The 14,295-nt window shown below is 41.8% G+C and overlaps 1 protein-coding gene across 1 annotated transcript; it reads right to left on the reverse strand.

Moving 5' to 3' along the window:
* Positions 1 to 1,167: 1,167 nt before the first annotated feature.
* LOC129867835 (acetylcholine receptor subunit gamma-like) lies at positions 1,168 to 13,985 on the reverse strand. Its single transcript, XM_055941323.1, is given in 11 exon segments — positions 1,168 to 3,905; positions 4,167 to 4,300; positions 7,021 to 7,127; positions 7,341 to 7,455; positions 9,504 to 9,698; positions 12,462 to 12,521; positions 12,524 to 12,714; positions 12,878 to 12,984; positions 13,176 to 13,220; positions 13,573 to 13,706; positions 13,970 to 13,985. Coding segments are annotated over 11 exon segments (1,272 nt in total). The 3' UTR covers positions 1,168 to 3,737.
* Positions 13,986 to 14,295: the final 310 nt, after the last annotated feature.

Raw genomic sequence — 14,295 nt, forward strand, 5'->3', positions numbered from 1 at the left:
CTGTTGAACTGAGACAAAAGGGACATGTCTCAACCAGGGCTTTGGTCCAGAAGCCAAACCAGAGGAATGTTGGGAGCACATAGTTCCTGAGTGGTGCAGTGGTCTAAGGCACTGCATCTCAGAGCCAGAGGTGTCACTGCAGTCCCTGGTTCAAATCCAGGCTGCATCACTGTGATTGGGAGTCCCATAGGGCAGCACACAATTGGCCCAGTGTTGTCTGGTGTAGGCTGTCATTGTAAATAAGAATTTGTCTTAACTGACTTGCCTAGTTAAATAAAGGTTACATTTAAAATGATTAGAGAGAGTCCTCAAATTGAGGACAAAGAAGATCTTTGGGTGAGTCAGCAGACATTGTCTAGTCATAGTGGTCAGAGTCAGACATTGTCTAGTCATAGTGGTCAGACCACACCCTCTACACTCAGTAGAAACAGTAAATTAAATGTGTTGAACCTAAAGAGATTTCTCGAATTACATTGTAATATTCTAAATACATAAACATATGTATATCGACACAATATAAAGACCAGAAAATATTTTGTTATATTAAACCAAATTTTTTGCCCAAGCAACATCAAAATGTGATCTTGAAGGTGTGTGTAGCCTATTCTGATTCACTCAAAAGTTGCATAATTATAGTGGTGTGATCAAGTAGAATGTAGACTACTTTCACCGTACACACTCTACACCGCTTCCCATTAATATGCCTCAAAGGTTTTAAGAATACTCTACAGTGAAACAGAAATGTAACCATGACAGTAGTAGACAAAATGAAGCAATACAACCGAACTTGCATATGTAATTGTTGCTGCTGTCTGGTGTTGAAGAAATGTTTACTTTGACTTTATTAAAACTACCTTCAAACTGTTCTGTTGCATGATAGGATGCTGTGCTACTGCTCTATTTAATCATCCTTGGGAAAATAAACTGTGGTTGTGCTTGGATTCCCAAAGGGCTGGACAAATGATTCTAGCCAAGCCTTGGAATCAGTCAAGCAGTGTTTTTGGAGGCGGTCTGCATTAACCTTTGTCTTCAACATTGTCTGATATTTAAAAACCATCTCAAACTGCCATTTCAAGATTTAATAGCCACATATTGTATGTGCACCCTCTCAACAATGATTACAAGTCTTTTGATAAAAAGTATTTATTTCATTTTCACAGTATTAATAACAGAAAATACTAACAGTCATTATGCAGCATTTGTTTGTATAGATGTTTTAAAGATCTTAGATGCAGAGGGACACGTAAAACATAGTACGTTCCAGTAATGGTTTGAGTCTCCAACGTTTTTGCTGACTATGTACCATTCAACACATCCTCCTGATGCTAAAACTCCATATTCAATGCCCATAATGTAAAACAAACAAATTGTTTTTCATGATGATTTGTGTATGCCAACATCAGCAGCATAGGTGTTTTAATTGTATACAAAAATAAATTGTTTAATTATATAACATTTTATAAATGAGGCACCAATTGGGCAGAAACGAAAGCAAGGCCTCAGTTTAAGTTTGAGTTAAGTGTCTGTGCCATTATTTGGTAGAAGTTAAACAGAACAATTAATTAACCATGTAAATGTATTGTGCGTAAAATAAAGTAACTAGCTAAATCTAATATTCTTAGAGTAGTATGGTCTTCTTATGTTGCAAATTGCATTATATCCATCAGTTAAGACCTGTGTCACATATACATCACCATACAGTGAGATACAAGACAGACAAGAATTCTATAGGGTATAGGAGACCTGCATCCTCATCCTAAGGCAGTGTGAGGGCTGAAACAGAGATCTGGCTTCTTCATTTTGTTCTAACCAAGCAAAGCCCACAGCAGACTTATTGAATTAAATCACAATGCTTTGCCACAAACTTAGATATTTTGGCATGTTCATGTCACACGGCTTACTAAACAGTAGAATACACACGCGTAACAAGAAATGGTTAGGGTAAAACACAAAACAGTTTGAAATATTTATCAAAAAGGATGACATGATATCAAGACGGTGCCATTTTCAGTCATCTACTGCCAAAAAGACTGTAATAAGTAAGTAAGAAGTACATTCGGGAAGTATTCAGACCCCTTGACCTTTTCCACATTTTGTGACATTACAACCTTATTCTAAAATGGATTAAATATTTATTTTTCATTACCAATCTACACACAATTCCCCATAATGACAAAGCGAAAACAGGCTTTTAAAAATAAAAAACAAATACCTTATTTATATTAGTATTCAGACCCTTTGCTATGAGACTTGAAATTGAGTTCAGGTGCATCCTGTTTCCATTGATCATCCTTGATGATTCTACAACTTGATTGGAGTCCACCTGTGGTAAAATCAATTGATTGGACATGATTTGGAACGGCACACACCTGTCTATATGAGGTCCCACAGTTGACAGTGCATGTCAGAGCAAAAACCAAGCAATGAGGTCGAAGGAATTATCCGTACAGCTCCGAGACTAGATTGTGTCGAGGCACCGATCTGGGGAAGGGTACCAACAAATTTCGGCAGCATTGAAGGTCCCTAAGAACACAGTGGCCTCCATCATTCTTAAATGGAATAAGTTTGGAACGACCAAGACTCTTCCTAGAGCTGGTCGCCGGGCCAAACTGAGCAATCGGAGAAGGGCCAGCGCCAAGGAGGTGACCAAGAACCCGATGGTCACTCTGACAGAGCCCCAGAGTTCCTCGGTGGAGATTGGAGACCCTTCCAGAGAACAACTATCTCTGCAGCACTCCACCGATCAGGCCTTTATGGTAGAGTGGCCAGACGGACGCCACTCCTCAGTGAAAGGCACATGACAGCCCGCTTGGAGTTTGCCAAAAGGCACCTAAAGGACTCTCAGACCATGAGAAACAAGATTCTCTGGTCTGGTGTAAAACAAGAACTCTTTGGCCTGAACGCCAAGCATCACGTCTGGAGGAAACCTGGCACCATCCCTACTGTGAAGCATGGTGGTGGCAGCATCATGCTGTGAGGATGTTTTTCAGTGGCAGGGACTGGGAGACTAGTCGGAATCGAGGGAAAGATGAATGGAGCAAAGTACAGAGATCCTTGATGAAAACCTGCTCCAGAGTGCTCAGGACCTCCGACTGGGGTGAAGGTTCACCTTCTAAAAGGACAACGACCCTAAGCACACATCCAAGACAACGCAGGAGTGGCTTCGGGACAAGTCTCTGAATGTCCTTGATTGGCCTAGCCAGAGGCTGGACTTGAACCCGATCGAACATCTTTGGAGAGACCTGAAAATAGCTGTGCAGCGACGCTCCCCATCAAACCTGACAGAACTTGAGAGAATCTGCAGAGAAGAATGGGAGAAACTCCCCAAATACAGGTGTGCCAAGCCAAGGTTGTAGCGTCATACCCAACAAGACTCAAGGCTGTAATCGCTGCCAAAGGTGCTTCAACAAAGTAATGAGTAAAGGGTCTGAATACTTATGTAAATGTGATATTTTAAATAAAGTTAAATAAAGGTTAAATACACATTTCTAAAAACCTGTTTCTGCTTTGTCATTATGGGGCATTGTGTGTAGATTGATGAGGGGGAAAAACTAACACATTTTAGAATAAGGCTGTAATATAACAAAATGTGGAAAAAGTCAAGGGGTCTTAATACTTTCCGAATGCACAGTAAGTGAAGAAATGAGCAAGACAACTTAAGTCTCAATGATATGAAGACAATGGATGATCCATATAATCTGTGACCAAGTTAAGAGGACAAGGCAACGCCCCTTCTCTTAACTGGGGAGGTATCGTTTGTTTTCCCCAGGGAATGGAAACTCTGGGACTGAGTTAAAATGTCCCGTGAGGAATATGGCGACAGTTCCGATGGAGAAGAGGGCCATGGCCACCCAGAAACACACCTTGTCAATCATCTTCCCGATCAATACCCAACTCTCCATTTCCTATGGGACAGTTAACGGTGAGCCAGAAGTGGGGAGACAATGACCCACACTGTTCTATCACGATTTCTTAACCCTCAGCTCATCATGGGCCTGTATTCAAAGTGTCTCAGTATAGGCCTTTTAAAATCATAATCATTTATTTTATCATAAGAGCATGATCCTAGATCACCACACTTTGTGAATATGGGCCTGAACAGAATGAATTGAAATGAAATTGACCCAAAACCTGACCTACATCCTCAGAATAAAAGCAATACTTACTGATCCAATGTCATTTGCTTGCTTTGTGCTCTCAGCGATAAAGTTACAGGCATCCACACATTCCTTGATCTCAGGAGCAGCTTGGGCGAGGCTCTTGAACAGGCTGGCTGTGGTGCTCACATCAATGCCACCCACTAGAGGGTAACAGAGACATACAGTCACCTACACATATGCTGGTGATGGACCACAGCGCAAATCTTTATCCTCTCTCCTTTTCCTATTGATTGTGATACTTATTTACAAGAACAAATACAACCAAATGCTTTTTAAAACCAATTCAAATTAACCCAGACATCTATTTAAAAAAGTGGCTTGGTGGATAATATACATAACTACTTACTACTACATCTCAAAGCAGGGCTGTCCGCAGACCTTTTTGGGGGGGGGGGGGGGGGGCATGTGCTCAACAAAAAAAGGGCACCCCAAAAAAATGGTTCCTGCAGCCGTGGTCACAGATTCGTTGAGCAATTATTACAAGGGAAAGCAGAACAATCTGATTAGTAAATTATTTTTCTAAACTATTTTGAACTCAAATTCTTATTAACAATGACCAACACAATACCAGTCAAAATAGAAGATTGTAGCCTACCATTACTATATCCAACCCAACTCTATTTGTGGCCACTATCATGCCTGCCTGCAAAGTGCTCATTGCCAGCCGGATAGCCCTGTTCTTCCTCACAAATATCGTAAGAAATTCGCCAGAATATGTTACATCTTTGTCCCATAATATTGATGGCAGTGCGATGTTACAGCTGCTTATCTTTAGACATATAGCCAGTAGCCACCCACATTAGGCCTCTCTGAAATATGCAAATTATCAATCAAATCGCCAGGTAGACAATTGTTCTGGCAAAGATAAGTCAGTAGTAGATTGTGAAACTATTTTATATGGATGATGAATGTAGGCTTGAAACAAGTTATTTCTGGTCACTAATCCGGATATGCGTGCCCTAGTGACTCATAAATCGCAGTCCCCGTGGTTATATCCGCAGGGTGGGGGGGTTGAGGGTCATGAAATATTGTGTGGATGAAGGGCGGGTTGGTGGCTGGCGGGTTGGTGGCTGGCGGGTTGCATAAAGACAATACCTTAAAAAATCCATAAATGTATAATTCTTGTGCAATGTATACATCTTAAACTACATTGAGGTTTTTCTTTCATTATTTTAGGCTATCTGCATTAGTGCATAAGCCTAAACTTTAGAGCCTAACTGTACACGCGCCAAATAGCCAACACGCCAATCGCCAAATGCATTTTGGAACGGGCAGAAAAAGTTAATATTGAGGGAACTGTAGCCTACTGTTCAGAAGGGTTAAATGGAAACTGAAATGCACAGTTAGCACCTCTAAACAGTACCTATCTTTATCAGCATCATAAAAGCTGATAGTATTTCAACCACATAAGATTTCATTTCTGCTTGGATGTATATTTTATCAAAAACATTTTGGGTCGTTTTAACAGCTTTTCATTTCCTTAAACAGATTTTTAGACAAAAAAAACTGAAATATCATATTTACATAAGTATTCAGACCCTTTAGTTATTTGAAGCCCCTTTGGCAGCGATTACAACCTTGAGTCTTCTTGTAGGTTGACACTACAAGATTGGTACACCTTACTTGGGTAGTTTCTCCTATTCTTCTCTGCAGATCCTCGAAAGCTCGTCAGGTTGGATGGGGAGCGTCGCTGTACAGCTATTTTCAGATCTCTAGAGATGTTCGATCAGGTTCAAGTCCGGGCTTTGGCTGGGCCAATCATGTACATTCAGAGACTTGTCCCGAAGCCACACTTGCATTGTCTTGGCTGTGTGCTTAGGGTCGTTGTCCTTTTGGAAGGTGAACCTTCACCCCAGTCTGAGGTCCTGAGCACTCTGGAGCAGGTTTTCATTAAGGATCTCTGTACTTTGCTCCATTCATCTTTCCCTCGATCCTGACTGGTCTCCCAGTCCCTGCCGCTGAAAAGCATCCTCACAGCATGATGCTGCCACTATCATGCTTCACCGTAGGGATGGTGCCAGGTTTCCTCCAGACGTGAAGCTTGGCATTCATGCCAAAGAGTTCAATCTTGGTTTCATCAGACCAGATAATCTTGTTTCTCATGTTCTGAGAGTCCTTTAGGTGCCTTTTGGCAAACTCCAAGCGGGCTGTCATGTGCCTTTTACTGAGGAGTGGTGTCCGTCTGGCCACTCTACTATAAAGGCCTGATTGGTGGAGTGCTGCAGAGATGGTTGCCCTTCTGAAAGGTTCTCCCATCTCCACAGAGCTCTGTCAGAGTGACCATCAGATTCGCGGTCACCTCCCTGACCAAGGCCCTTCTCCCCGGATTGCTCAGTTTGGCCGGGCGGCCAGCTGTAGGAAAAGTCTTGGTTGTTTCAAACTTCTTCCATTTAAGAATGATGGAGGCCACTGTGTTCTTCAATGCTGCAGCCATTTTTTGGTACCCTTCCCCAGGTCTGTGCCTCAACACAATCCTGTCTCGGAGCTATACGGATCTTATGTAGAAAGGTGTATGCCTTTCCAAATGGTCAATGGAAACAGGATGCACCTGAGCTCAATTTCGAGTCTGATAGCAAAGGGTCTGAATACTTATGTAAATCAGGTATTTCTGTTTTTATTTGTTATTAATTGGCAAATAAATCTAAAAACCTGTTTTGCTTTGTCATTGTGGGGAAAATCCATAAATGTATAATGTGGAAAAAGTTATGGGGTCTGAATACTTTCAGAATGCACTATATTTTAGTCATGACTTGGCCTATGCAATAAAGTATTTAACTTTCAAAGTACTGGACCTGGATTTTTTTATGCCACTTAGCACCCATTTGTGGTTAAACAAATCATTTTGCTTTTCAATGTATACATACCTGCTTGATGGTGTGGGTTTTGGGACTGCGGAGGGAGATGTTGAGCACCACGATTTGGTTGGTGGCGATGAGCGTGGTCACAGACATGACAAAGATCAGGTATCTGGAAGAGAAGAACAGACCGATGTTGATGGAGAGGGGATTTGGCTCTCTTATGGAGTAACAGAAATGTATGGAGGAAGGCAGTAAGAAAGAGACTGAAGAAGAATCCCATTAGAGGGCACAAATTTGAAGTTGAGAAAGGAATGCAGTGACTATTATATGGAGTCTCTCGCACAGAATCATCATACAAACGCCCAGGTGCATTCTAACTCACTTGCCAATGAGTGGGACATTGAGCGATGTCTCAGGGACCTTCTGAGCAATAAGAAATAGGAAGACAGTCTGAGCCAGCAGGACCGAGATGGACACAGTCAACTTCTGTCCCCCAGCTATGAAGGGGACAACAGAGAATCAGAGGGGTAGACGGGAGTGCAGTGCTTTTCCCATAATCAGACGACAACAGACACAATATACAGATGGTTTTATTTGGCCCAACAAGTTCTGAGCAAAAAAAAACATTTTTGTTGTTGGACAGCTCCAGCTCCAAATCAGCTCCAAGTGATAAACATTTTGGAAATCTGATCCCAAGTAGGCCTATTCCCAAGCATTGTAACGGAATTCCTCCTCCTCTTCATACGAAAAGGAGGAGTGGTGATTCGACCAAGACGCAGCGTTGTAACTTGACATTATATTTATTAAACAAGACGAAAAAACACGAAACGAAATACACTTGAATAATTAACAAAATAACAAAACGGAGTAGACAGACCTGGACCTTACATAAAACACGAAGAACTCACGAACAGGAACAGACTACATAAACCGAGACAGTCCCGTGTGGCGCGACAAACACTGACACAGGAGACAACCACCCACCACAAACAGTGTGAAAACACCTACCTTAATATGACTCTCAGAGGAAATGAAAACCACCTGCCTCTAATTGAGAGCCATATCAGGTCACCCTTTAAACCAACATAGAAACAGAAAACATAGACTGCCCACCCAAACTCACGTCCTGACCAACTAACACATACAAAAACTAACAGAAAACAGGTCAGGAACGTGACAAGCATAATAAAGAGATGTGATCGTAAACAAATGCCTAAGCAAGGTTTGAAGTTATGTTTTAGTCACATTATCTGTTTGGGTTTCTTGTAGTCAATTTGTAGTCTACAAATGATTTGTAATAATGTTCCGGCCCCCTGACCATCCGCTCAAGAAAAAAAGGCCCGTGGCTGAATCTAGTTGATGATCCCTGTAATATACTCAAGCAATTCCAGACATAACGTGAGAGTGCTTCCAAGTGTTTTAGTTGGAATGCAGATCCCTATTGATCTTGTCTTGCCCAGGCAAACAGAATCCAACAACATACAGTGCATTCTCTAGTTTGAAACTCAAAACCATGAAATCTATGTTAGAGCATAAAGGGGCAATCTGCAGTTGCTACATCCATTTGTGGACTCATAAATTAATGATATGTACCCATTGATTCTTGAAGAATATAACTTATTAATGCCTCATAAGCATTCGTACCCCATCAGAATCCAAAATATAAAATTGTTTTACTTCAATGTTTGTAAACAAAGTAAATGTAAAACACTACATAAACTCAGAACATTAAAAATTATAATTCTGATATCATGGATGGTCAGTCTGTAACGGTGGTTCTCCTCCTCTTCAACCGAAGAGGAGGAGTAGTGATTGAACCAAGGCGCAGCGGGTTGTGAATACATAATTTAATAAAGACACGACAAAACAATGAAGACAGAAAACGACCTAGACTTGAATAAACTACAAAATAACAAAACCGAAATGTATAGACAGACCTGAACAATACGAACTTAAAAAATAATGCGAAGAACACACGAACAGGTAAAAATAGACTACACAAAATGACGATGTACAAACCGAACAGTCCAGTATGGTGCGACAAACACTGACACAGGAGACAACCACCCACAACGAACACTGTGAAACAACCTACCTAAATATGACTCTCAATTAGAGGAACGCCAAACACCTGCCTCTAATTAAGAGCCATACCAGGCAACCCTAAACCAACATAGAAACAGACAACATAGAATGCCCACCCAAACTCACGTCCTGACCAACTAACACATACAACAAACTAACAGAAATAGGTCAGGAATGTGACACAGTCCTTGCATCCATAGCTCTCTCTTATGAATTTGAGTGGTTATATTTCTCTAGCCCCATCCCTCAGCTTTTTACTGAAATGGGGGCAGGGAGGACACTTTGTTATTGTTTCAACTGTTGATAGCTGCTTTAAATATAAATAATTTGATTTAGTAGTCAATATATGAAACAACACTAACAGACATCTGCTAACATCAGTTGTTGGTGGCATACTGTATCATCTTCCTGTATCCTTAAGTTACACCACTGACCAATCAGCAGCAGTGTTGCAACCTACCCTGTGCAGATAAGAAGTAGGCCAGGACGACCAGGGAGGAGATGAGTGAGCAGGGCAGGATGATGATGTAGAATATAGGTTTTCTCTGGATGACCAGGTTGAAGGAGATCTCCTGGTACTCCAGGTCATCAGGAGTGTAGCGTGAGTTGATCAGCTTCCTGGCTGGCCGGGGCTTTATGGCCCACTCAGTGTTCTCTAACAGGGTGGAAACAGACACACTGGGATCAATAGAAGCCATTTCATTAGGATTTGACCTGTTGATGGGTTGTAAATTGTTTACAGATAGCTGTTCATCAAATCAAATGTTATTTGTCACATGCTTTGTCAACAGGTTTAGACAATGTCGTAGAATTACAACATTATGTTAATCACATTACTTTTATATTAGAATGTATTCCTATATTAAAACATTCACACTGTCTGTTTTTTCTAGAGGCAACAGAATAGGGTTCTTAGAACTCTCATGTGTCTGCGTGAAGAGAGAGAATCCTCAGATTTAACTCTGACAGATTTACGATGGCTTGGTGAGAACCTAAAGACTGCATTCCATGATTAGTGTCTGTGTGCCTGTTTATCGGTAACAGGGAGGACCAATGTCCAGTTTATTTAAGGAAAGGATTTAGTATTCTAGGTTGCATTAGTATTTCTGTATAAACAAGTAGTAAATGAACTAGAGACAGATATTTGGTGCCATGTAAATCTTGATGTCTGTTGCATGAGAGCACAATGTACCTTTGTATCATTTCTGTTCCTTGTCACAAGGACTCAGGAAGACTATAAATAGTTCTAACCGAATCCTGTTTATTTGGGCTTTAACACTACACCATTGGGTGATTGTTAACGTTCCATTACTGCAGTCATTAAATAATAAAGTTCAATTGTTTTGAGGAAATCTAAAAGTCTCTTTGATTAGAATAATTCCACCACAACTAACAATGAAATGCTAACTTACAGGTCCTTTTCCAACAATGTACTTCAGATTAAGAAAAAAAAAGTCAAATACAAAGTGACATGAGGAATAAATACACAGTGAATAACAATAAAGAGTAAATATAACATGGCTCTATACAAGGAGTACCAGTACCAAGTCGATGTGCAGGGGTATGGGGTAATTGAGGAAGCTATGTACATATAGGTAAAGTGATTAGGCAACAGGATAAATAAAACAGTAGCAGCAGCGTACTTGGTGAGTGTGAATGTGTGTTGCGTCAGTGTGTGTGTGTGTTGGGATGTCAGCGTAAGTATGGGTTAGTGTGTGGGTAGAGTCCAGTATGTGTGCGTAGTCACTGCAAGAGAGAGAGTGCAAAAAAGGGTCAACGCAGGTAGTCAGGGTAGCCATTTGATTAGCAGTCTAATGGCTTGGGGTTAGAAGCTGTTTAGATCCTGTTGGTTCCAGACTTGATGCACTGGTACCGCTTGTCATGCAGTAGAAGAGAGAACAGTCTGTGGCTTGGTTGGAAGGAATCTTTGACAATTTTTTGGGCCTTCCTCTGACACCGCCTGGTATAGAGGTCCTGGATGGCAGGGAGCTTGGCCCCAGTGATATACTGGGCCATATGCACTAACTTCTGTAGTGCCTTGAGATCAGATGCCAAGCAGTTACCATACCAAGCGGTGATGCAGCCATTCAATGGTGTAGCTGTAGAACTGAGGATCTGAGGGCCCATGCCAAATCTTTTCAGCCTCCTGAGGGGGAAGAGGCATTGTCATGCCCTCTTCACGACTGTGTTGGTGAGTGGACCATGATAATTCCTTAGTGATGTGGACAACGAGGAACTTGAAGCTTTCAACCCGCTCCTCTACAGCCCCAATGTGGATGGGGACGTGTTCGCTCCTCCTTTCCTGTAGTCCACAATCAGCTTCTTTGTCTTGCTGACATTGAGGAAGAAGTTGTTGTCCTGGCACCACACTGCCAGGTCTCTGACATTCTCCCTATAGGCAGCCTCATCGCCGTCGGTGATCAGCCCTACCACCGTCATGTCCTCAGCAAACTTTATGGTGTTGGAGTCGTACATATTGATTTTGAGAAACTACAAAGTTGTATATTCAGTATTTGTGTCACACATGCAGGACTTGAGTAGTGGTGGGAAACTATTAGAGGGAGGTAGATATTGAAATATAATTTATTTAAAGAATGGCGTCAGAGGAGATGCCTGCCGTTTTACAGGCTCCTAACCAATTGTGCTATTTTGTGTGTTTTTCTGCATTGTTTGTAACTTATTTTGTACATAATGTTGATACTACAGTCTCTTATGACCGAAAAGAGCTTCTGGATATCAGAACAGCGATTACTCACCTCGAACTAGACAAAGATTTTTTCTTTAATGAGTCTGACGCGAAGGATATAATGCTACTCCCGGACAAGGCCCAAATCCTCGTCATTCGCGTGAAGAAAATAAGGAAATACAGGTGGCGCAGATCAGGGTGCCTTATGAGAATTCATTGGTGAGTGGGTAACATGCCTATACCATCCGTTCAATTGGCCAACGTGCAATCACTGGAAAATAAACTGTTCAAGACTATCCTACCACTGGGACATTAAAAACTGTAATATCTTATGTTTCATCGAGTCGTGGCTGAACGACGACACAGATAATATACAGTTGGCTGGGTTTTCCATGCATAGGCAGGACAGAACAGCTTCGTACGGTAAGACAAGGGGTGGGGGTGTGTCTTTTTGTCAAGAACAGCTGGTGCACGATGTCTAATATTAAGGTCATCTCGAGGTATTGCTTGCCTGAGATAGAGTACCGTCTATTAACCACCACAAACATATATATTTTGTTTTAAATGTACTTTATTTAGTAAATATTTTCTTAACTGCATTGTTGGTTAAGGGCTTGTAAGTAAGCATTTCACGTTAAGGTCTACACCTGTTGTATTCGGCGCATGTGACAAATATGATTTGATTTGGAAAACAATAAAAACAAGACGTTGCAACATTAGTGTGTGTATTACCAGTGAAGGCCTCAGGATCAATGTCCACCCAATCAATAGGCTTGTTGGTCTCTGCATCAATATGATTTCCAACTCATTTGCACTGTATGTCTGGGACCTGAAGACTAAGGTGCAGTTCTGGTAGTCAAAGGGGAAATAGGTGATCTCTATGGCACACGTGCTGCGGTAGATCGCTGGAGGCAGCCAGTACATGTAGCCACTGGAGTAGATCAACACATTGGCATAGTAGGCCACATCAAACTTGCCATCAATGCTGCAGAGGGGGAAGAGAGGAGGGGAAGAAAGGAGGTGGAAGGAAAGGGTAGGGTGCGATGAGAAGAGTTCAAGAGTCCATTGCTCAAAACAAAGCAAAACAGAGCCACAAAAGGGTAGGAAATCAGAATGAGGAAAAAGATGAAAGCCCTCTACTGGCTCACTTGTTCTCAAGGACGTCAGGGAGCCATACTGTGTTGTAAGGCACACAGATAACTTCAATGCCAAAATACTCAGAGGTGTTCCAGGCTAGGCGAATATCATTCCATTGCTGTGGGAGGGAGGGGAGGGAACAGGCAGAGGAGAGACGAGAGAGGGGGAGGAACGGAGGAGAAAACAGACGAGTGAGGGAGAAGAGAGCATTGAGATGGAAAAAACTCAAAGTAGGAGAAAGGAAAAACTGAATCTATGCAAGAAACAAATGACAAATTAATTGATAAGATTGTGAGTGTTTCTCTCACCAATCTCAATCCAGACATTAGTTGTGAGAGTCTCTTCCTTTTTATTCTGTAACAGAGGAGATAATATGGAGAGAGGAGATAATATGATTGTCTGATGAAGACATTTGTCCATTTCAGTTTGATATGTGATAGTACTGTAGTGCACCCTGCATGGTGGAAGTACAGAACTGTTTAGATAGTATGTCGTCCGTACGGAATATGTATTGTGTTGTTGGGGTGCAGCAGTGTGATGTGTGTAATATGTTTGGTTTTACATTTGAGTCATTTTGCAGATGCTCTTATCCAGAGTGACTTACAGTAGTGAGTGCATACATTTTTTGTACTGGCATCTAATGTATGTGTGTTGTATGTGTGTGTGTTGTATTGTTATGCTGCAGCAGGTGTGGTCTGTCTCTCACCAGGGAGATGAGGTTGGTGAGAATCAGCTTGACCTGCACCTCCACCTTGTCTGTGGGGTGCGCTGCTGGACGAATGTTCTTGTTGTAGCTTCTGAACAGGTCCCCAATCAGCTTAGACTCCTCATTATAACTCACTGCACAAGAAAGGAAGGAAGGAAGGAAGGAAGGAAGGAAGGAAGGAAGGAAGGAAGGAAGGAAGGAAGGAAGGAAGGAAGGGAACCATGCTATTATAAAATATGGATGGCATAAAACCCATAGGGACTATAAAGCATACCATTTCAAAGGATTCAACACTTGAAAGGCCAAAGGAACTTGAACAATCAGTGACCGATTTGCTAAAAGCACCCAATGAACCATTTTCAATTTACATTATTAACATCTAGGCATGTCAACCCACAGCTGGCTCCAGGCATAAGCGACATAAGCAGTCGCTTAGGGCCCCTTGCCGCTAGGGTGGTTTTTAGGAACTCAGTCGGGGGTCTCAACTTACTGTTGAGAGTTAGATATTAATACACAAGGTACAAGTTCGAAATCCCCCCAACCAAATCTCACTTAGGGCGCCCACAAGGCTAGAGCCACTCCTTAGTAAAAGGCACATGACAGCCTGCTTGGATTTTGCCAAAAGGCACTTAAAGGACTCTCAGACCATGGGAAACAAGATTCTCTGATCTGATGAAAACAAGATTGAACTCTTTGGCCTGAATGCCAAGCGTCACGTCTGGA

The sequence above is a fragment of the Salvelinus fontinalis genome, chromosome 13 (assembly GCF_029448725.1).
Source record: "Salvelinus fontinalis isolate EN_2023a chromosome 13, ASM2944872v1, whole genome shotgun sequence".
Taxonomy (NCBI): domain Eukaryota; kingdom Metazoa; phylum Chordata; class Actinopteri; order Salmoniformes; family Salmonidae; genus Salvelinus; species Salvelinus fontinalis.